This window comes from Triplophysa rosa, linkage group LG12 (assembly GCF_024868665.1).
Source record: "Triplophysa rosa linkage group LG12, Trosa_1v2, whole genome shotgun sequence".
Lineage (NCBI taxonomy): Eukaryota > Metazoa > Chordata > Actinopteri > Cypriniformes > Nemacheilidae > Triplophysa > Triplophysa rosa.
In genome coordinates, this window is record NC_079901.1 from 8,587,177 (window position 1) to 8,611,996 (window position 24,820).

Sequence of the window (24,820 nt, forward strand, 5' to 3'; positions counted from 1 at the left end):
AGTACCTCTCTTAACTTCTAATATCTTTGATTTTTTTGTGTGAATTTCCAACCGTGACATTTCCAAATGGCATTTTTTTTGTTATTAGTGCTGCCACATTAGTGGAGTTATGAAGAAATACATAGGAAAAATAACAACAGACAAAACTAAGTAGAAGGTTAATATTTTATTTGAGTAGGGTTTATATGCACTATACAAAAACATCTTAATGATGTTCATTTTTCTAAATGTGTTTCATAAAAGCATCACAACATCACAAACATGCAGTTCAGTACTAAAACCTCCCGTTAAAACACTATACAAATACAATAATAATTCAGGTATTTTAGGCTACTTTAATAGTCAACAGGAGTTATTTGCAAATAAAGGACAAAACATGTTTGCATTTTGATATTCTGAACCTTGAAATGGCACTGCAATATCACATTAGAGAATAGAAGAAAAAAGTCTTAGATTTTTCTCAAAAGTCAACACATACTCAACATCACAGACTTGGTTTAGAGTCATAAAATCTGTACAGATCATGCATATACAATACCTATCTTATTATTTAAAATCCATAAAACAACTACAAACCACAGAGACAAACCAGGCATTAAAAAGTAAAGCAATGTTTTCAAAATACTGTGAAATTCTGGCACATCGGTCTGAAATAAAAACGTGAAACCCCTAATGTTTCTAAATATCTTAAACTGTTTTTCTTTAGCTGCACAGACTTGTTGTAAGTGTATTATGTACACCAAAGCATGTGTGTGTGTGAAATATTTCACAAATATATCAATTCAAAGTGTTCTATAGAGCAGCAAATTACAAAACATAAAAATGAGATCAGCAGTCTTTATAATATTTCATTTTTTTGTGTTGCAACATTTTTATTATTTATAAATGGTCTGAGAAAAACAGGAATACTGAAGAAAATGGTCACATACAAAAATATATATTATTCTACTAACTATTGCCTGTTACAATTCTGATCAGAAGCTTAGAGGTTTGAACTGCTACTTTTCGTCTCTGTGTACTTTGTCGTCTTAGTCACTACAGTTCGAGTTCCCTTTGTTTTGGTAACCAGTTGCTCTGAAGACATTTCATGTGTCAGAAATTCTATACTTGGAATCTTGACATAGAAACCTCCAGAGGCTTCTTCACCAGAGCATGGCAGAGAGGACCTGCTTCCCTTCGGAGAGCCTTCTGGAGTGATCTGAAGGAAGCCAGTATGGGGGCTAAGGGTGACTTTGGGTACTTTAAACCATGTTGTTTCCCCTCTCTCCTCGCTCTTACTTACAGAGAAAAATCCAGCTGAGGGTATGGGCGACTCGGAACTCTCCCGTTCTTCCAGCATCTCAGTCCTTGCTTTTGAGGATACTAAAACACTAACCTCTCCTTTTCCCTCATGCGTTTCTGTTGTCTTCTTGACACCTGAGAAAGACATTTTGCCTGATTGTGTCTCTTTGACATCCCATGAGGTCTCCTTCCTTAATTTCATACTTGTTTCCTCTTCCTCAACTTTGTCTTTTGAGTATGGTGAGAAAAACTCTTTAGGCATTTTGACCTTTGCAAACTTTCCTTTGTCATCTTTGTCATCATTGAGGTTCGGACTTCTTACATCATCAGACTCACTTAGTGTTACATCAAATAATCCCGTTTTTGCTGATGAAAATGTGACGTTGGGCATCTTCAGTTTACCAGTCTTCCCTTTTTCTACCTCCTCTTGATCACTTATTGATTTCCCCTTTTCATTTGATGGAGACTTGCTAACACTTGGCTTCAATTCAATCTTTGGCAACTTGAGCTTCTCATCTCCAATTCCAAAACTTGCTTCATGACACACAAGAGCAGTGCTTTCAATTTGTTGATTCACCATAACAAATACAGCTTTTCTTACTTTTGGCATGCTTGGGCCCTCATACTCCACCTCAGAGTGCATGGATACAGAATCGCCTTTAACCTGAGATGTGAGACTGGCTTCAGGTGAAACTAAAGAAGGCAGAGGTATTCCAAACTTTGGAATTTTTACTTTACTAGTCTGCTTTCTATCTTCTTCATTGTTAGTGTCAACTTGAACAGGCTCAATGTCAAAGTCAAGTTCTGGAATCTTTGGCGTTATTAGTCTTTTGGGACCTGTCATCTCTACGTCAGGGAGTTTCATTTTAGACATATTTAAGGAGGACTCCTGTGCTTGTACACCAACCTTCAAGTTTGCATCTGTTCCTCCTTTAGAACTTTTTGGATCTTCTTTCACAGACTTTGTCACATCACCTTCTGATCTGGATACTTTAAATTTGGGCATTCCAATATTAAATTTAGATCCTTTAACTTTCTCCCCTTTTACCTTAACTTTTGATTCATCAGGACTGAGCTCGATATTTTGCACTTCAGGCATCTTTTTATTTTTTTCCCCTTCTTTCAATAAACCAAGATCCAACTCTAGATCACCCTTCGGAGCCACTATGTCTATTGCTGGCATCCTCATCTTTTTGCCTTCTTTAGGCAAACCAGTTATCTTCAGGCCAGAATCAGTAGTTGGAATGGATGCATCTGCCTTTAGTATATTAATATCAAGGTCACCTGCTTTGCCATGTGGTAAAGATATATCCATTGTAGGAGTTTTTATATCGGGCATCTTGAATTTCTCTCCTTTGGCCCTAAATTCTATTTCAGGAGTCTTAATGTCTCCTGTTTTTTCATGTGACAATGTCATTTCCACTTTTGGGACATTAATATTTGGCATTCTAAACTTACCAGCTTCCCCACTAAGTTTAAGTTCTGCAGGACTAATGTTGCCCGTTTTACCTTGAGGTAATGAGATATCTACTTTTGGTAATTTGATGCCAGGGGTTGTGCCTTTACATTCCCCTTCACTAGTTTGAACGTCTGGTGCGATAATGTCTTTAGGTTTGATTTTGGGAGGTGATATATCAACTGTTGCCATCTTTATGTCAACATTTGGTATCTTAACCCCGGTCACACTGAAGTGTCCTACTCCTCCAGCTTCTGGTTCATGAGGATTATTTTGATCAGTTTTCCCTTTGGGTAGAGATATGTCCACCGCTGGAATTTTTGGTAACTTGATTTTGCTACCTTTACCTTCCACCTCAACATTTTCTGTGCCCCCTGATTTTACACGTGGAAGTGAAATGTCTACTTTAGGGATTTTGATATTTGGAAAATGTACTACACCCCTACTACTTTCAATATTTAAATCAGAAGAGTTTGAGTCCATTGACTCATCAAGCTTAACTTTAGACAAGGACACATCTAAATCAACTTTTGGAACTGATATATCAATAGTTGGCATTTTAGGGATTTTTAGGCTGCCCTCGTAGCTTCGAATATCTGATTCAGATACATCAACCTCAGCTTTTGGAAGCAATACCTCATATTCTGGAATATTTGAGGTTGGCAGTGATATCTCAATGGCTGGCAATTTGAGCTTTCCTTTGTTTTCGAGTGTCTCCAAGGACATTTCCATTTCTGCATCTTTGATCTTTCCTTTTTTCGGTGCCATTTTAATTGGGGTCTTCTTAATCGTTCCATCAATTTCCATGGACGGCAATTTCCCTTCCATGTCTAAATCTGCAGATGCAGGACTCCCTTGTTCTTTTTCTCCACTTTTCAATTTTCTGCCAAATTTAGGGAGCAAAATTTTGGGCATTTTGAAAGAGACATCTGGAATATCAAAACTTGTCCCAGAGGATGGCCTTCCACCCTCTGCTTTAAGAAGTTCTATATTTTCTCTGTCACTGTCTTTACCCTTTGGGTAAATAAAGTCCAGGTCAACTTTCGGAGCAGATATGTCAACAGTTGGTATTTTCACAGTTGGGAGCTTAATGTTTCCGCCTACAGTCACCTCAGGGTCACTTATTTTAGTGCCAGTAGCATTGGCATCTGTATCAAAATTATGGGAGATTTTAGGCATTGAGATGTCAATGTCCGGAATATGGAACTTTCTTCCTTTTTTATCTTGTCTTTCAAATTTCAGTTCTTTTAATTTCATCTTGGGCAGAGAGAGATCAACAAATTTTGCACCTTTTCCTGCTTGTCCTTCAATATTTACATCTCCTTTTTCTCCTCCTCCTGGTAGAGAGATATCTATAGAGGGCATGTGAAACTTTCCACCCTTGACCTCATGACCTTTAACGTCAATTTCACCACTTGATGATTTCAGTTTAGGCAAGGAAACGTCAAGTTTGGGCATTCCAAATTTTCCTCCTTTTCCTTCTTGTCCTTCAATATTTACATATCTTTTTGCTCCTTCTCCTCCTCCTGGTAGAGAGATATCTATAGTGGGCATGTGAAACTTTCCACCCTTGACTTCAGGACCTTTAACGTCGATTTCACCTGATGATTTCATTTTAGGCAAAGATATGTCAAGTTTGGGCATTTCAAATGTTCCTCCTTTTCCTGCATGTCCTTCAATATTTACATCTCCTTTTGCTCCTCCTCCTGATAGAGAGAAATCTATGGAGGGCATGTGAAACTTTCCACCCTTGATATCAGGACCTTCAACATTGATTTCACGTCCAGATGATTTTATTTTAGGCAAAGATACGTCAAGTTTGGGCATTTCTAATTTTCCTCCTTTTCCTGCTTGTCCTTCAATATTTGCATCTCCTTTGGCTCCTCCTCCTGGTAGAGAGATATCTGTAGAGGGCATGTGAAACTTTCCACCTTTGACTTCAGGACCTTTAACATCGATTTCACCTGATGATTTCATTTTAGGGAAGGAAACATCTAATTTTGGCATTTCAAATTTTCCTCCTTTTCCTGCCCGTCCTTCAATATTTGCATCTCCTTTTGCTCCTCCTCCTGGTAGTGAGATATCTATAGTGGGCATGTGAAACTTTCCACCCTTGACTTCAGGACCTTTAATGTCAATTTCACCAGATGATTTCATTTTAGGCAAGGAAACATCTAATTTTGGCATTTCAAATTGTCCTCCTTTTCCTGCTTGTCCTTCAATATTTGCATCTCCTTTTGCTCCTCCTCCTGGTAGAGAGATATCTGTAGAGGGCATGTGAAACTTTCCACCTTTGACTTCAGGACCTTTAACATCGATTTCACCTGATGATTTCATTTTAGGGAAGGAAACATCTAATTTTGGCATTTCAAATTTTCCTCCTTTTCCTGCTTGTCCTTCAATATTTACATCTCCTTTTGCTCCTCCTCCTGGTAGAGAGATATCTATAGTGGGCATGTGAAACTTTCCACCCTTGACTTCAGGACCTTTAACGTCGATTTCACCTGATGATTTCATTTTAGGCAAAGATACTCAAGTTTGGGCATTTCTAATATGTTCTCCTTTTCCTGCTCCTTCTATATACATTTCTACTTATATTTCTACGCTCTCTGTTGGCTCCTCCTCGCTGCTCCTCTCCGGTAGGAGATATCTATAGTGGGCATGTGAAACTTTCCACCCTTGACTTCAGGACCTTTAATTCAATTTCACCGATGATTTCATTTTAGGCAAAGATACATCAAGTTTGGGCATTTCAAATTTCTTCCTTTTCCTGCTTGTCCTTCAATATTTGATCTCCTTTGGCTCCTCCTCCTGGTAGAGAGATATCTGTAGAGGGCATGTGAAACTTTCCACCTTTGACTTCAGGACCTTTAACATCGATTTCACCTGATGATTTCATTTTAGGGAAGGAAACATCTAATTTTGGCATTTCAAATTTTCCTCCTTTTCCTGCTCGTCCTTCAATATTTAGTCTCCTTTTGCTCCTCCTCCTGGTAGGAGATATCTATAGTGGGCATGTGAAACTTTCCACCCTTGACTTCAGGACCTTTAATGTCAATTTCACCTGATGATTTCATTTTTAGGCAAGAATACTCAAGTTTGGGCATTTCAAATTTCCCTCCTTTTCCTGCCTGTCCCTTCAATATCTATGTCTCCTTTTGCTCCTCCTCCTAGTAGAGAGATATCTATAGTAGGCATGTGAAACTTTCCACCTTTGTCTTCAGGACTTTTAACATCGATTTCACCTGATGATTTCATTTTAGGCAAAGATACATCAAGTTTTGGCATTTCAAATTTTCCTCCTTTTCCTGTTTGTCCTTCAATATTTACATCTCCCTTTGCTCCTCCTCCTGGTAGAGAGATATCTATAGTGGGCATGTGAAACTTTCCACCCTTGACTTCGGGACCTTTAACGTCGATTTCACCTGATGATTTCATTTTAGGCAAAGATACGTCAAGTTTGGGCATTTCTAATTTTCCTCCTTTTCCTGTTTGTCCTTCAATATTTACATCTCCTTCGGCTCCTCCTCCTGGTAGAGAGATATCTATAGTGGGCATGTGAAACTTTCCACCCTTGACTTCGGGACCTTTAACCTCGATTTCACCTGATGATTTCATTTTTGGCAAGGAAACGTCAAGTTTGGGCATTTCAAATTTTCCTCCTTTTCCTGATTGTCCTTCAATATTTAAATCTCCTTTGGCTCCTCCTCCTGGTAGAGCGATATCTATAGAGGGCATGTGAAACTTTCCACCTTTGACTTCAGGACCTTTAATGTCAATTTCCCCTGATGATTTCATTTTAGGCAAGGAAACATCAAATTTTGGCACTTCAAATTTTCCTCCTTCTCCTGCCTGTCCTCCAATATTTATGTCTCCTTTGGCTCCTGCTCCGGGTAGAGAGATATCGATAGTGGGCATGTGAAACTTTCCACCTTTGATTTTAGTACCTATAACATCAATTTCCCCTGATGATTTCATTTTAGGCAAAGATACGTCGAGTTTGGGCATTTCTAATTTTCCTCCTTTTCCTGATTGTCCATCAATATTTGCATCTCCTTTGGCTCCTCCTCCTGCGAGAGAGATATCTACAGAGGTCATGTGAAACTTTCCAGCTTTTATTTCAGGACCTTTAACATCAATTTCACCTCCTGATGATTTTAGTTTAGGCAAGTAAACGTCAAATTTTGGCATTTCCAATCTTCCTCCTTTTCCTGTTTGTCCTTCAATATTTACATCTCCTTTTGCTCCTCCTGGTAGAGAGAAATCTATAGAGGGCACGTGAAACTTTCCACCCTTGACTTCAGGACCTTTAACATCAATTTCACCTGATGATTTCATCTTAGGCAAGGTAACATCAAATTTTGCCATTTCAAAATGTCCTCCTTTTCCATCAATATGTTGAGTACTTTCTATTGTTCCTTTTGGTATTAAAGTGTCAAGCTTTGTACCGCCTTCGATCCTAGCTGTCTCAACATCAATTTTACCTTCTTCCAAAGTCACCTTTGGTATCAACACTTCTAATGTAGGAAGACTAATGTCCACGTCCGATGTTTCTATATTTGGCACTGCAATATCAGGTTTGGGAAGAGAAAATGACCCATCTCCAAATTTTTGTTTTGTCTCAAGGTTTAGCTTTATTGTAGTGTCTACTTTGGCCATGCTTATATTTTTTCCTTTCACATTTGTATCAGGAATTATACCTTTTTTTAATTCAGCTCCTCCCAGATTCAAATCCACATTTCCTGCTTTGATGTCACCCGTGGGCATTTTGTACTTTCTTGCCTCACCATCCATTTCATCTGAATTACAAGAAAGCCTTACCTTTGGCAGTTTGATATTTGGCATTGCCATCTTTGTATTAGACACATCTAAATTAATCTCAGGCAGTTTTGCCTCAGGATTTTGTGCCTTTCCTTTAACACTAATGTCAGGATTAGAGACCCTGACTTCAACTTTGCCCTTATGCATACTAAGATTCGACTCTGTTGATGGAGGTTTTAGTTTGGCCACTGATCCTTTTACATCAAAGTTGTCAGTAGAAGACTGTGCATCCCATTTTGACTTTTTAATTTTGGGTAAATTAATTCCAAATTTTGCACCTTTTGCGTTGCCCTTTAGCTTAGCTCCAGAGGCCTCTGCATGACCTTCGTATGTTGAAACATCACCTACAGCAGCATCCATTTCTTTCATCTTTGGAAATCTGATCTTCCTTTTCTTTCTAGAACTAGTGGTCATCCCCTCCAGCTGCCCTGATCCATCTGCAGTTGCCTTTACACCTTTTCTCATCTTGAACTTTGGGAAAACAAACTCAACATCAACAGGACTGAGCATTGATTTGCCAGGTGAACCTTCGATGTCCAGCTGTGCTCTTGCTTTTTTGTTCTCTTTCAGTCTTTTTAATCCAAATCGCCCTCCTCTCTTTTTCTTGGCTTTGAACAGTTTCACACTTTTGACACTCTGCAAGACAAAGGTAATCATTCCTTCAAGTGTTATGATTACTTAAGCTCAATGAATGCAAGTTATTAAAGATAAGTGCAGAATGGTCAAAATAATAATATTTTATAGCAATGTATCAGAATGTACCATTCTTTGCATTTTGGCCTTAGGACTTCTGAGTTCAAGATTTTGTGCACCCAGACGTATGCTGACATCACTTTCTGGCACAGTCCTCTTTAAAAAGAAGGACACTTTGTAGGGTTCTGCACACTGGAGAATTTTGAATGCGTCCTCATATTTTACATTATCAAAATACACCCTGGCGCTTAGCAGTTGATCACCTGCAATAATACACCACAAAAATTAATGACAATTTACATGAGCTGACACTAGTCCTTCATAACACATCATATCAGTATACAGAAAGACTTGAAAACGCATTTAGTATAAAAGTGTTTATTAAAGTTAATGAGATTAAGGTTGTCTCCTGTTTGTCTTCTGAACGACATGGGCCTAAAGAGTCTTTATAATGTATTTGACATCATACTTTGTAATGTAAAATACAGTCCCTTGGTACCTTTCTGTAAGCTGAGGTGCTTGGCTGCTGGGGAGTCTTTCAAGACGTCTTTGATGAAGATGCCTTGCTCCCCTCCACCCACCACACTATAACCACTTGCCCCAACCTCGGCCTGTGTTTCAACAACCACTTCCACAAGCTCTGACAAACGATTTTCCTTCTCTATCTGTAATAAAGACATGTATTCATAAAATAAATGCATTTAATGATGGTAAAGATGGGAAAAAAGGCCATTTTAATTAGAAAACTGCAAAACATAAACAATTTTGGCCAAAAATTGTAAATCAAGTTAATGTATTTTTAAACTGGACTGTGTCCAAAATAGCCGCCACACCTTTTTATAGTCCACTATTTGAGAGGAAAGCCGTTGACTGAAACCGGTGAATGAAACCGTTATTGAGTGCACTCATGCAACCAAGATGTATCTATCAATTGTCTGCTAGACCACTACACATTCAAATTTACATGTTTCATTCACTCAGTGAAGTAGCCTACTGTAGGAAATACTGAATGAGGGTGTAAAGGGGTGATTTCAGACACAGCACTGGTCTTAGCCTAACACTAAAGCATTCATTCCAGATTGTTTTCAGAGATCAATTTTTACATCGGCATAAACATTGCCTTTCAAAAAGGCTCTTAAAACATCCAGATTATGCAACATTACCTCACTATTACTGTCCTTCTTTGAGTTTTCCTCCATGTCGGTGACTGTGGAGTTGATTTCTCTAAGATGGTTTCTCTTCTCACTCAAAACTCGTTTTAGTTCAGCATGGAGCTCTTCCTTTTGAATCTTGCAAAAGATTTTTAAGATAAGGATTTTAAAGGTCTTTGGTTAGGTGAATGAAAGCAACCAAACTTTCCATACTGTACAAAACTATGAGATCGCAAAAAATCCATGTTTCTGTAATGTTTTTAGTACTTTAGCTCATGTATTGTTTGAAATTGAGTTGCATGCTCACAATTCTCTCTGGACTGTCTTGTTCTTCTGCAGAGATGTTGTGGTGTTGAGTAAGATGAGGTCCAAAGGGAGGCCTTTCTGAGGGGGGAGATCGCCTTTTGTTGTTTACCTGTTCATAAAGAGACAAACAAGGATGAATAGAATGCAAAACCATGTCCTGTTGTTTTTGAGGTGTTTTTTTGTGGTTTAGACAGGTATCTACCTACAGGTGAATCTGTGGCTTCTGGGTTTCCATGACTATCCTCTCTGTCAGAGTCTGAAAATAGAGGAGGTTTACAAGATCAGACTCAGGAGCATTGTAAGACTTGTTAGACTAAAATCACTGCATTCAAAAATGTAATATGCCACAGTATCCGATATAGAAATGGGTAGTTGGCGAATAAATCATACATGGTGTTATATAGCAAAATGTAGAAAACAAACTGTTAATATTACATTGTTTTGTATTATTAATCATGTAAAATAGCATGAAAGATTTATCTTCATTGTTAGTTTTTTCTACATTTTTGCAGTCACACCATAGGACTAATTTGCATAATAGTCAGTCAACTACCCAAACAGACACACTATAGAAGATACAGTATATTTATTTTTTCCAATTTATTAATGACTGCAGATGATGAACTACTTCTAACTACATCCAACTAAGCCTGTTCTTTTTTCTTTTTTCTTTTTTCAAAAGTACCTGAATGTGTTAGTTCATCAACTATGATAGATCAGGATTATAAAATAGTTTTGTTTCCTTGATGCTGATTGGTCAATAGCTGTGATTTATTTACCCAACATTTCACAAGGATGATATTTGTATCCATGGTTGATCATTGTTTTTTTATCATAATAGTATAATCTTTAAAAACCTTGTGTCATTGATATTTCTAATATACTGTAACTATTATTATATTACATTATGGCTTAAATAATATATATATATATATTTATCAAGTTATTATGATATAATCTTCATAAGTCTCCAGCATTAGCACACACCAGCCTCATTGCATGTGATTTTTATCTATGAGGCTGACAGAAAGTCCTGCTCTTCTCTCCTATCACGCCATATAAAAAGTTACTAGCAGGTTACTAGGCCTGCAAACGGTGTCCTCTCTCAATCTGCATGTTTCTCATTCTTCATGCAGTGGTGGTGTCTGGTATCTGTGCCTGCCATGACATAACGCATAACCAGCATGCAGAAATGTGTACTAGCGAGCAGTACACATGAGCTCTAATGGGCTCAGACACCCACGCCGAGTAACCTGTTACACAAGACAGACGCACAACACAGAGCTAGCAGGTGTCCTTTTATCATGCTGTGCCAACAGTTTTTCTTTTTTCAGGCACATCTCATAAAAACCTGGGCACAGATCCATCACAGATCTTGAGAGTGAAAGTTTATTAAGCGTATTGTGACAGAGGTGCATTTTATTGCTCAGAGGTTGCTCGTTTATAGCCAACCAAATGTTATTTGTCTCAAATATGCCTCCAGTGTTTTGTCTTAAAATTCCTGACAGGATTTCTAAAATCATTGACTTATACTAACATAGCATAGCTCAGTTAATTTGGTATTGGAAAATCAATGGAGCTCACTCGCAGCAATACATTCCCTGAATGCAACCGCAAGTCTGACAGGGAAAAGTTGACATCAGGTAAGTTCTAAGTGCTGGCATACGTTTATGTATTCATATATATATGAATATTTATATATATATACTGTATGTGTATGTGATTGAAGGAAACAGCTGTACTCTAGACATGCTCTGTGTCGAGAGGAGGGAGCAGAATGCTGGAACGGTGCTGATCTTTATATAAACACATGCTGCCCTGACCTACATCTGCTTCTGTAACAACTGCACTATCAACACCAGCGCTGCAGAGGTCACAGACAAGCCAGACTTCAGGTGAAGACTGCATCTGTATTAGTGACTGATATCTGATGTACCTGTCTTTTCCAAGTGATTTAAAAAGCATCCATTAAATGTCAAGTGTACATGGAAACTCATCCAATAGTACAAATCATTAAGTTGTTGAAAACACCCGAAATGTATTTATTACAGTAAAGACAGAAAATTATTTGAAAATGATAATAATAGCATAATATGAAAAATAGTATTAAAGAATGGAGAATATGTATGTAGATATGTCTAAACATTGACTAGTAGTGTATGGACATGCGTAGACCTTTTGAAACACTCTTGCACAAAAATGCAATACAAATTGAATTTTTCTCACATTCACACCAAACACGTCAACCTGCACTGTTCAGTTACATCCCATTGAACGCACAAGCCGGTCATTTACATGGGACAGTGGAGGATAGAGACGTAATTCTATTGTGGTTGATTCAATATAGTCACAAGATCATTTGCTATGAGAATAGACACATTGCAGCTATGACAGCTATACCGTTCCTCGCATGTGTATCTGTTCATTCCGGAGGAATGACACCAGAATAAAATGTCACAAGATAGAAAAGTCCAGAATAAACATACTACGATGAATGGATGAATGCTATGATGCTTCACAAAAATAGCCTGAAAGATTTCTGACATTTCTGTGGTCTTCAGAAAGAGAACTCCATTAAACTATTTCATGGACATAAGATTATAAAAATAAATGATAAAAAAGACATTGGTATGGTTAAAATAATCTTTTTTCCAATTTTGTTTGCCTCACAGGAGATACAAATGCAGCGTCTCCTGAGGGTGTGTGAGGTCAAGGAGGAAATGCCTCCCTTCAAACAGGAAACTGGAATATTTCTTAGGATAATATAAACACCAAACATCAATTCTGAGAGAAAACAAATACAGGCCACCAGAACGACATCACATTGGGAAGACATGATCACCTGTTTCCTTTGGGCCTTCATATTATACCACATTATGCAATTTGGATAAAAATAAATAAATATCAAAAATATATATACACCTACTAGACCAAATCTTAGTTTATTGTAATTCATAATATAGTTGTATTGTATTAAATGCAGTTGAAATATTTATTTAGTGGGTATTTATGTCATTTTAATAGGGCTGTCAAACGATTAATCGTGATTAATCGAATCCCGAATATTAGTCTGTGTTAACATAATATATGTCTGTGTACTGTGCATATTCAAAAAGTTATTATTATTGAAGATTTTAATATGAACATTTCATCAAATTTACCCAATTCCAGATTATTTTATCCATACAACATGCATTCAATTTACAGCCAGTAATGTATTTAAATAACTTTTTTCCACTGGGCTGACACACTATTAGTAAACTGATAAAGGCATTATAAGATGTGTTCTCTGTGTACCTCGTCTTCCAAACAGAATCTTACAGGCGTGCAGGACTCAAACTAGTTTAAATGTTTTTCATATATTACTGGCATTGTAACCTATCTTTAGCGCCATCAACAAGTCCACATACCCTGGCCCATTCCTCGGTGCGATGGGTGTCCCATCAGCACATCTCACTCTTTAAACGTGCCAGGAATGCCACTAGTATCACACACAGACATTATTCCCATACTAGTGCTGGGAGGAGCGAATTTCGGGATATCCATTTCAATCAAGAACATGAAATACACATGTAGAGTTTTTCAAAACATATCAAACATCATATGGCACAATCTCATGAGAATTTAGCAATGGTTTAAAGTGCAGCAGAAACCATCCATTCAAAATCTTTTCAACAGTTTTAAAAGTAATTCAGATTAGCATTGAATAAATAATTCATTCTTGAATAATCAAATACAGAATTACTTGACTGCAGAATCGTTTGTTTTGCTTCTGGTCCCATACTATACGGGTCCTGTTTTTAACTTGTGGAATTATGCAGCATTTAATCACATGGTGCTATCTCAACTATGGCATTTCAGGCCCTGGACACACAGTAGAGTGAGACTCTGATCTTGTGACCCGACTGCAGCTGTTGCAACTGCGTTAAAGTAATATAAGGCTCAGCAGACACACACACACACACACACGCACGCACGCACACACACACACACACACACACACACACACACACACACACACACACACACACACACACACNCACACACACACACACACACACACACACGCACACACACACGCACACACACACACACACGCACACACACACACACACACACAACTGCACTTTCACATTTCAATGTGTGTGTGACAGTAGTAATGTGCGTGAGAACATTAAGATGCTCATAAACTTCAAAACGGTGTGAAAATGTTCAGCCTCATCATCATTAATATCTGAGTTTCATCTAACTGTAACTATTTTGCTTCCTCAATTTTTTATTTAAAAATTACATTTTTAAAGGATTTATAGTTTAATCATGTAAATTCATCTGACTGTTTAAAATGTTGGCAAGTGGTGAATTGCAGTAATTTATAAGAAGTTGGAAATAATTTTATGAGTTGAAATGATGTAAAAATATATGCTTACATACTGTACAAGTTACAGCAACTTATAACTAGGCAAAATTTTTAAGTACAATTGACTTGTGAAGCCAAAAATTTAAGGCAGCAAAAGATTGAACAAATATAATGTATGAACATGTAAAATACTGAACAGAAGTTGTTTTTGCACTGCACTACTTACATTCATATGCTGTATTCAGTTTGTAAACTAACGGTACTGTTTAGCGTGTTGACAAAATGTTTATATGCTCTCCTACTTGTAAGTCCCTTTGGATAAAAGTGTCTGCCAAATGAATAAATGTATTCAAATCTTCTTTTTACAGAAAGCTACTGTTTATTCTACTCTTAGGTACCCTTTAAATGTTCTCTGCCGAAAGCATACACAGATGTAATAAAATGTGCATGTCAGAATCTGATATGTTCATGAACTCTGACACAAAGCAAGTAAGAACAATGTTAAACAGAACATACTGAGAAAATACTTACCTTTATTTATTGATTCCCTGTTCAGTTAGGATCTCTGTCAGTTATTCCCTCAGTGACAAACTCTCCCCCACTCACAGCAAGTTTATTTTCTGACTGACCCGCACTGACAGGAGAATTTGCAGTAGTATTATGGGCTCTGTCAGGGGAGGCGGTCAGCACGCCATTGGATAAAACCACTGGCATGCATGTCCCGTATACAGAGACTGAGAGAGTGGCAGGGCAGGAGAGGTGAGAGGTCTAATTTGCAGTATCGACAAACAAACACAAATAACAGAAAGAAGCTTTTGTGTCATGGGTTCTGTAGAGCGTACTAAACTCGACACTAACTGAAAACATCTCAACATTTGGAAAAGTTGTTTGAAAATATTTTGGCCCCCAAAGCCAAAAATACAACAGAAAGTTATGCTTTTATTTTTAGGCTAAATTATAGCTTCATTTTTTGGGGGGTCTGGCAGCTGTTCTCAGGCTTCATACCCAAATATTCTAGCTGAGGATAGTGCTGGCACTAGGGGTTTTCTGTCCAGTCGCAGTGAGTCTGTATTTGGGTCGCCCATCTTGAAGCTAAGCTGGGGTGCTGCCTAAATGACTGAACGGGTCACAAAAGATTCATTAGCTTTACTGCGGGATATGCAGGTGGATCGACTCAAAATAGCACTTGAAGCTTCCAGTCAGCTACTCACAGGTGTCAAAGGTTAAAGCGTTCACATTGTTGTGATTCTGTTGATGTTTAAATACATAAAAGTAGACTTTAGACAAGCATAATGGATAAAGCTTAGATTAAGCATATAGAGGTGTGAATGAAGTGCAGCAACTTCCCTGGCACAAAGTGAGGTGTCGAGTTTAACTAACACATCTATCAGCAGAATAGCCTGATCTGAAGCAGAAAGATGGACATAGATGTCACGTGACAGTGATGTATTAAAATATCGACATGTGATCACATGACATCAACAAAGCAAACCATACAGTATGCATAACATCAATCATTCTATAAAAATACACAGTAAGTGCCATAAAGACAGTATGATTTTTTATTTTTATATTTGCTGTCATGACAGGCATTTTATTAAACGAATAATAAGAATAAGAATTATTATTATCATTGTTGTTGTTGTTATTATTATTACTCCAGCAACAACAATAAAAAGTATTTAATTAATAATCAATTTAACACCAACAACATTACAAATTAATAAATAAAATAAAAAAATTAAATAACAATAATAATTGATATTATTATAATAAAAATAACACATATTTTTGTTTAAATTTTTTAATAATTAACACTGCATTGTCAAAGTTGACGAGCTGTTTTTAATACTCTTTATTGATTAAATACTTGTAAAACCTAAAAACAATTATGTAGGGTAATCAATAGTTTTGATTTATGAAAAAAAGTCATGAAATAATGAGAGTGACAAGGTTTTTGTCCGACAGCAACAATATAAAATATGATACATTCTTGAAAGTCTTTAACATTGATTGATGCACAGAGATCCTGTTAAGCATCATAAAATTACAGAAATCCAATCATTTAAAATCCAACACAAGCAAAAACAGATTTGACATACTTCCCAGATAGAACATAAACTTTTTAAAATATGCACCTGTGATCTTAACAATGCTCATAAACTTCTCTCACAACCTTGACCTCTCATCTTGAATAATTTATAACTGACACCCCTGACAGCCAAAGGCAAGAATGGGTTTGATTTAGCAAAAGAGGTCAGAATGAAGAACACTAAGAACTTCTGGTCTGAATACAAAGATAGGCATCACAATCCAGCATTAAATGAGTGTAAATATGCATAAAATGTCAGCAAACCCACCTGCATTGGAAGAGGGTGTCCAGGTGACACGGAAAATCCCCCGTAGACACTCACACATGGCAGAGGACGTGAAGTCGAGCGCTTATACTGAACATGCATTACATACACGGATGTCACAGGTGAGTTGTTGGGCTGGGTCTCTTCCTGAATAACGCGAGCGGTTCGGTTCCAGCTAGCATGAAGGAAAGAAGATCACTGACAGGGGAAAAACATACAGGAGGTGAAAGCGATAGAAACCAAGTTTCTTTTGGGGGGGGAGGTAGGTGTTCTGTGGTGAATGAGAGTATGGGATCATGGGTGGAGAAAAAGAGATGGACAGGGCGACAGAATGTTGAAATAGGCAGCCCAGAGAGTCAGCAGTTTACGGGTCCCTGACTAAAGCTCCTGTCTCTTGTTCACCAGCGCTGTGGCTTTAGTTCTGGCCCAGTAAGGCCTTGTTTGGAGGCTTAGTGACAAATAGACATCAACGCTTCTGTCAGACAGAGCTCAACCGCATCCACAACATAATTAAAAGAGAAACACATTCCCTGACTCACACCGGCACAAACAGATCCAAACAGGCATCAGGCCCTATCAGCCTCGGCACTTGTGTAACTGTGAGTAAATACTCACATTTATGAAAAATGTATACAGCTCTGGATAAATGAAGAGACCACTCTGATTTTGCCTTGGTGGTCATTCCATTCCAGTGTCTGTTGAATTTCCACAGAATCAAACCTCAGGAGTGACGAAAAGTCATCCATCAGCAATGAGAAAATACAAAGACACGTGGGATCAGGGTTATTCCACTAAGTATTTGATGTTCTTAACTCATCAATATTAAACGTATTAATATTGTGTTGTTTAAAATCTGCACTTATTTTCCTTGCAGTATTCAAAGTCTGATATATTTGTTATTATGACCAGTTCATTTCTCTAGTTCACAGAATGAAAGAAAAACATATAATTACACTTAAAACTAAACATCATATATAGTTAATTTTAAAAATGAAAATGATTGAAAATGATTGAGAGTGGTCTTTAAATTTTTAGATTTCTTGTTGGCTCAAAGCAGCTTTGTAATAGTTCAAGTAAAGCACAGTTTATTTTCTGGACAAAGGAACTCTAAGAAGCGGTTTCCTTGTCAGGGACTAACTAAAGCTAGGACTTAGTTAAGTATACACTTCAGTCATTTTTTCAAACATGCCTTACAAAAAACATTACTTCTGTGCATTTTGAGACAAAACAATGGCACTGGTGTATTTTAAGATACGTCAGTGCAAACTCTAACATTTATTTAGTCTAGAACTAGTCTTAAGCCCTTTCTGAAAAACCGCCCGCTTATTTTTATAATCTTTTTTATTGCAATGTAAGAAGTTCCACTCTCCAAAACAGCATGTTTGGAGTTTGATTGGATAATAAGAACAAATAACTGGCCATTGTGGCCAAAGCGCTCCGTTTGACTTTTCCTAGATCTTCTACTCTTCCCTGTCGAACCCGGAAGCTAACCTTACCCACTGAACCATTTCTGAATTTGAATTTGAATCTGAATTTGAATCTGAATTTCTGCGTTTTGAATTTGAATTTCTGCGTTTTGAATTGTTCTATATTCAATTTAAGAAATTTAATATTAAATATTCATATTAAAATATTAAAAATCAAATTCAGAACTATATTGAATGTCAGGAAATATTCAATTTTGTGCAATTACACTTATTTAAAATTCAGATTTACAAAATTCAAATTCAGATTGTTTTGTCATATTTCTGGCTCCATAACTATGCACTACTTAGTGGTTGTCCTGCTTCATCAATAAACAAACTACAGTTAGTTCAGAATGCAGCTGCCAGAGTTCTAACCAGGTCCAGAAAATACGATCACATAACCCCAATGTTATCAACCCTTCACTGGTTACCCATTAATTATCGTATTGACTTTAAAGTTCTTTAAATTACTTATAAAGCCTTAAACTGTTTAGCCCCTTCCTACATAACAGAGCTTCTTCCACACTACAACCCATCACGCTCTCTAAGATCTCAAAACTCCAGACTTTTGATAACACCTAGAATAACTAAATCCACCAAAGGGGGCGGAGCTTTCTCATACGTAGCACCTAAACTCTGGAATAGCCTTCCCGATACTATTCGAGGGTCAGACGCACTCTCCCAATTTAAATCTAGATTAAAGACACGTCTTTTCAGCCAAGCTTTCACTTAATACATAGTTAATGAACAGCAGCTACGCTAATTATTCTCTTTCTGCCCTCGTCGAGAGATTCCGCCAGGCCCAGATGAACGTCATATGCCCATCCCCAACTAGAGATTACGCCAGCTACATCTGAAAATCCCATGCCATCCTCCTGCGAGAGCCTGCGGACTGACTGACCATCCCAGCTCCATCCAAGGCAATTCCATCACCACCCAAGAGAAAAGTGACCATCTGACCATCCCAGCTCAGACAATTCCATCCCCAACCGAGAGCAAAGACGGACTACTTGTCACATTAATGCTAAATTTACAATACATCACATGACAGCAGTTTGATGTAGCTGCACTCAGTGACTTGATTGGAGGTTGCTGGGTGGGTGTTTGTAGGGAGTAGGGGGGCTTGTTGGTTGTGGTTTGGGGTGTTTCATTTGTTGGGACTGTGTGGGTCTGGTCTGGTTGGTCTTGTTTTGTGGTCGATGTCGGACAACAGAGGAATAAAGTTAATTATGCCATTACTATTTTTCCCTGGTTGTTCCTCTGTTGTCTGTTGTTGATCGCGGAATGGGACCGGGTTGGACCTGCACGGTTTCAGCAGGTGGGGCTTTCCTGGGTCGCGGCTGGTGGGCTCTCCCTGTTCTTCGTGGACGTTGCTCGGTGGCTTTGGTCTGGGTTACTGAGTGCAGCTATGACACGTCAGAGGAGATCTGGCCCTCCCGGCTGAGCCTGGTTTCTCCCGAGGTTTTTTTTTCTCCATTTATTCATCATTGGAGTTTGGGTTCCTCGCCACAGCAGTGCAGTGTTGGCTTGTTCACCGGGAGACTGCATTTATTTATTTATTCATTAGATATTATTTATTATAATGATCTTGCTTGGTCTATAAACACCATGCACTGTGCAGTGTTTTACCTTTCTGTGTTTTTCTTATTTGCTCCTGTAAATCTGCTTTGGAACAATGCACATTGTGAAAAGCGCTATATAAATAAAATTGCATTGAAAATGATAGTTCAACCAATAATGAACATTCTGTCATCATTTACTACCCCCTTTGCAATTTCAAACCGGTATGACTTTCTTTCTTCTGCAGAACATAAAAGAAGATATTTTGAAGAAATATTGGTAACCGAACAACAGGGGTACCCATTCACTTTTATTGTACCGGTACCGGGTACCGTCGTTGTTCGGTTCCCAATATTCTTTAAAATATCTTCTGTTGTCTTCTGCAGAAGAAAGTCATAGGTTGACAAGATGGTGAGTAAAGGATAACAGAATTTTCATTTTTGGGTGAAGTGAACTATACCTAATCACCTTTACCTTTCGGCCTTTGTTTAGGCTTTGCTCCACACTCCTTTACATATTCAACATTAAACCATTAATGATTGTATAAATGCAATTTATTTAACAGGAAAACTTGTTTACAGTTGTAATGGCACAGAGAGACTGTACAAAACATGTACAATTCAAGAGCAGTGTGTACTTGTTGCCATGAATTCGAAATTCATGTGCAGCTAAATCAGCAGTGTGTACTTGTTGCCACTGGCTGTGCAATAGTGGTAATGTAACATAAAATGGCTTTAAAATGTTATGTAGCCTACTTGGTGATGTTCATGACTAAACACAGGCATGAATAATATTTCAAATAAAAAACTGTTGAGATAACTACAAATAACTCGCCTAAAAATAAAAATTCTGCCATCATTTACACATCCTAAAGTAAAGAAAAACTTCATGACCTTCTTCCTTAAAACACAGAAGGCAGAATGTTAAGAGACCAAAAGCCTACATCACTGCTCAGTTTCGTCGTCTCTGTTTACTTACAATAAAGCAAGGGTGACTGAGGCAGACAGTCCCTATAACATCTTTTACGGGTGGTGAACAAAATGGAAAAAATAAGTGAGTAAATGATGATAGAAATTTCATTTTTGGCTAACTTATCCCTTTCACAGATGCAAGGCAGCATAAAGAAATCATTAAATACAAAAAAGAAACCTGCAATCAACACTATTTGAAATCAAAGATAACATTCTGAATGATGTTTAAGATGAGGCTTAGGATGAAATACTTAGGAAAAGTGTTTCTGTGAAGAGGTATGGCATGCTTTCCTGTAGCTCAGTGGTAAGAGCATGGTGTTAACACCAAGGTCGTGGGTTCGATCCCAGGTTATTGCACATACTTAGAAACAACATGTATAGGATAATGCAATGCATGTCGCTTAAAGCGTCTGCCAAATGCATAAATGTAAATATAAATGTCAGTTAAGAATCGTGCAAATCACAATGTGCAAATGTATGTAAATTCAACAGGCATAAAGTACAAATGGAAGCGTAATTCCTCTGAGGAGACGATACAAATAGTTATCAATGAAAAAATGATATCCCTGTTCTATGTACCTGTGCGTTTAGACCCCAGAACAATGGAGCAGTATTCAGTAATGATTTGCACAGCACAAAGGCAAGAGTGCAAGGCAAATACCAAAACTAACAAACATCTTTGTGATTGGTATTGTGGTTGATTTCTCTGCTGTATGAAGAGTCCCAGTCTCTCTCAAATACTGCCTGTAGCTGTTCCTGTACTGTAGGGCTTGTTGTCTGGGCTGAAGTCTGGTTTACCAATAATGCAGAGCCAGCGGTGTTCACAAAGTAGTCACCTGACCAATTAGAGGTACCTGAAAACACACAGGCAGTATACACGTGTATCATTTGAAAAATATATATATAAAAAAGACACATATAATTAAAGGCAATATGGACATAAAAGGATTAACTTCAAAGACGTGTGTTGTGTTTATGTAAGTTACAGAAAAGCAAAACCTGGAATAAAAATAGAACAACAAAAACTAAGTAAAACTAAAACAGTGGCATACCTATATAAGCAACCCGGTCTGTGACCATGTACTTGTTATGGTTGACTCTGGCATATGGAATTCCCTTCTGTCGCGGGTTGGACGGGACAGTAAAAATTTTCTGTGGAAAAAGTGTTATTAGTGAACTAAATTTGTGTCCATACAATGGAAGTCAATGGGGTTCAATGATGTTACCAACGTTCTTCAAAATATCTTTTGTGTTCTGCAGATGAAAGAAAGTCATACGGGTTTGGAATGACACAAATATAAGTAAATGACGAAAGAATTTTCATTTTTGGGTGAATTAATAATTTAAGCTGCACACTACCCAGGGAATGATGACAAAACTCAAACACTACTTCTCGCAGAACCTGAATAACACGATGTTCCAGGGAACAACGCCTCTCGACTGGACAGACAGACGGACACTCACCACCTGAACATCCAGCTTGTTGTTTTCTCTTAAGGAAGCGAGTGAGCGAAGGAAAGGGAACATGATTGGATTTGTGCTTTGTATGTACAATGTACATGTACAATTCATACTAGGCCAAGTACATTAAATAATTACTACAACAACAAAAAATACAGTACAGAGGGTTTACAATGACAATATAAGAGTGTCTACTAAAATCACTTTGGTTTTTAACACAGAAATTGCATATTCATCCTTTTTTAGTACATTTCTTTAACACCTGATCAAATAAATAACTATTATTTTACTATCTATAAGCATCCACTTTCATTTTTTACATTAAGTCTTCTTGTCCATTTTCACTGGGCGCCCCCTGAAATGAAAGGAAAAAGATTATATGAAAGGAGGCAAAAACGTAATTAATTTCAGTATAGGAAAAAATATATCTGACACTCAAAATAAACAAATGCATAAAACCTCCTATCGTGAGGGAAGTTCCACCATAGACAGCCAATTTAGATTGCGATCTCATCATTTTTGGGGTGTACAACCACAATCACACCTCCACCCTATGTCCCCATGGGTGGTGTACACACCCACTCTCTCTAGGACACGCACGCACGCACACTCGTGTTGTAGAGAGGGTCCCAGCGTCAGAGTTCATGAGCCTGGAAGCCAGGCACTCTGCAGGGTCTGGGGTCTCCACTGAATTACTGTCTGCACCCTCGTCACCACACCAGCCCACTGACAGGGCAAGATGGTAATTAAAGTGCAAGAGATGACGCATTCACACAGGCCTAAATCAGTCTATAGAAACCGAACTGTTTTTCCAACCATTTCATTAAACAGTTTAATGTTAACCCAAATGATTCAGACTTTCTATACTAATCTTATTTATGGGCGTACATTTGTCAGCATATTTTACAAATGCTTTGAATGTGGTTTATTCAATCAGAATGACTAGAGTCTCTGTTTGCTAATACAAGTAATACAGCTTTGGTTCTTTCCTTTTAACTCAGACGTGCAGTAATGTCAAGCAGTTTGGCACTGATAATATGAGACTGATGAGGATGAAGATGCGATGAAAAGTCATACTGGTCACTTGTGACTTATAATGGTTGTATGACAGTCTATAATGAATATTTGCTTTGTTTGTGCGGAAACTTTAGGCCGTCCACAGCAGATGAGCGTCTGATGGAATCACACATCTCTTGTTTTAAAGGAATAGTTCACCTTCAAAATGACATTTCACTATTTACACGACCTCTTGTCATTTAAAACCTGAATGACTTTCTTATTTCTGCAGAACACAAAATAAGACCTTTTTAAAAACGGAAAACAGAAACCATTGGTCCCCATTGACTTGCATTGGTTTTGTGCACATACAATAGAAGTCAATGGAGACCAACAATTTTTGGCAACCAACATTTTTCAAAATACCTTCTTTTGTTTTGCAGGATAAAGAAAATCACACAGGTTTAAAATGTCAACAGGGTGATTAAATGATGACAGAATTTTCATTTTAAAGGTGAGCTATTCCTTTCACTACACCAAATGAAAAACAAAACACACTGTGAGTGAACCTGTGAGTTTTATGCGGTCATGTTCCAAAACTATCAACGAAACAGACTATAAAAATGGCAAGCAACTGTTAAATGTGATGTCCGGCCTATTACGAAGACTAAGACAGATGATCTCTGAGACACACTGCTCTTGTCTATAAACAGGTCATACTTGCACTCCACTGACCCTGAGCTGCCATGGCAGTGCCCAGCCTAAGACACACCCTGACAATGGGCACGTTGTCAGGGTGTGTACCATATACACAGGGGTGGGTAGTGGTTAACAGACAAACATGTTCAGTCCTGTTACATACAAAGAATGCACACTTTTTAGTATCTGAAAGTTCTTTGAAACTATATACAGTATATATATATATATGAATATTAAATAAAGTGCATATTAAATAAGTAAGAATACATTCAATAATAAATGATTAAAATGATCAAAAAGTTTCTAAACTGTATTACTGTAAAAACGGCTGACAATCCAATAAATAGCCATAAACAGTAGAATACATTTTAGCACATATTTTATATAGTTGTTTTCGTTTGACATAATTCAACTAAAAAAAAACGTTCAAAACGGATGTTTAGTCAGAAAACTGATGGTTACTGGACTATGACCTACTTTTGTCCAGCGCAATAACAATGGTAACAGTAAAGCTTTTTATACATGTACAGAAGAAATAGAAAACGCACGCACAGAAAAATATTCAACACCGTGAATCTGCCCATATAAAATAACTATAAAACCATGTTTAAGCCTTTTATTGTCGGTAGTGTAGATTACTGCCATCTGGTGTAAACAAAATCTTGATGAGTTTAGAGAAAAAATACGTCATTATCTTTTTAAAACACTACGTATTAATAATATACACAATGTTTACCATGAGACTGACTTTAAAAAGATACAAAATGCATGTTGTATTTCGTCTTCACAGACAAAAAATAATTAAAACAAGAGTAAAAACCAACAAGTGTCTTATGGCCAAAATGCAGGCAATGATTTTCTAACCACTGTGTTATTTCTATTATCTGGCTACTAAAGACACACAGTTTATATCTGTATTTATTTAACAGCATTGAAGTATATGAATGTTCTAGTTCTTCTGCCGAACAGCATCGACTCTATCGTCCGCTGTTGATGCGAGTTATCATTGTAGGATCGTCAGCTATGAATGAACTCACTGCACCATCACCGAAATTTACTGAAGCGCTTCATTTCAAAAGAAATACAAAGAAATAAAACACTTAAGACAAAATATATATTGTAACAGAAAGACACTCACCGCCATGTTCGTTTCATTGTTGCACGAGTAACGCTCCGCCTCCAACAAAAATCACTGCCAGCACAGCGTTATTATATTTTCACACCCGGATTGCCACAAGTCCCGCC

General features: G+C 37.5%; 2 protein-coding genes across 2 annotated transcripts; both read right to left on the reverse strand.

Annotated features, from left to right (window-relative positions):
• Nucleotides 1-158: 158 nt before the first annotated feature.
• prx (periaxin) lies at nucleotides 159-14,676 on the reverse strand. Its single transcript, XM_057348660.1, is given in 12 exon segments — nucleotides 159-5,268; nucleotides 5,487-5,528; nucleotides 5,531-5,707; nucleotides 5,710-5,736; nucleotides 5,739-5,865; nucleotides 5,867-8,194; nucleotides 8,321-8,514; nucleotides 8,751-8,916; nucleotides 9,415-9,540; nucleotides 9,710-9,817; nucleotides 9,915-9,964; nucleotides 14,597-14,676. Coding segments are annotated over 9 exon segments (7,383 nt in total). The 5' UTR covers nucleotides 9,451-9,540; nucleotides 9,710-9,817; nucleotides 9,915-9,964; nucleotides 14,597-14,676; the 3' UTR covers nucleotides 159-982.
• A 5,308-nt stretch (nucleotides 14,677-19,984) lies between these two features.
• Nucleotides 19,985-24,759, reverse strand: LOC130562839 (5'-3' exonuclease PLD3-like). The gene is made up of 5 exons (XM_057348120.1): nucleotides 24,714-24,759; nucleotides 22,201-22,235; nucleotides 21,884-21,911; nucleotides 21,472-21,571; nucleotides 19,985-21,273 (listed from the first exon to the last, which is right to left on the reverse strand). Exons 1-5 carry the CDS (start codon nucleotides 24,717-24,719, stop codon nucleotides 21,086-21,088), a joined length of 357 nt encoding a protein of 118 aa, XP_057204103.1. The 5' UTR covers nucleotides 24,720-24,759; the 3' UTR covers nucleotides 19,985-21,085.
• Between the last annotated feature and the right edge of the window lie 61 nt (nucleotides 24,760-24,820).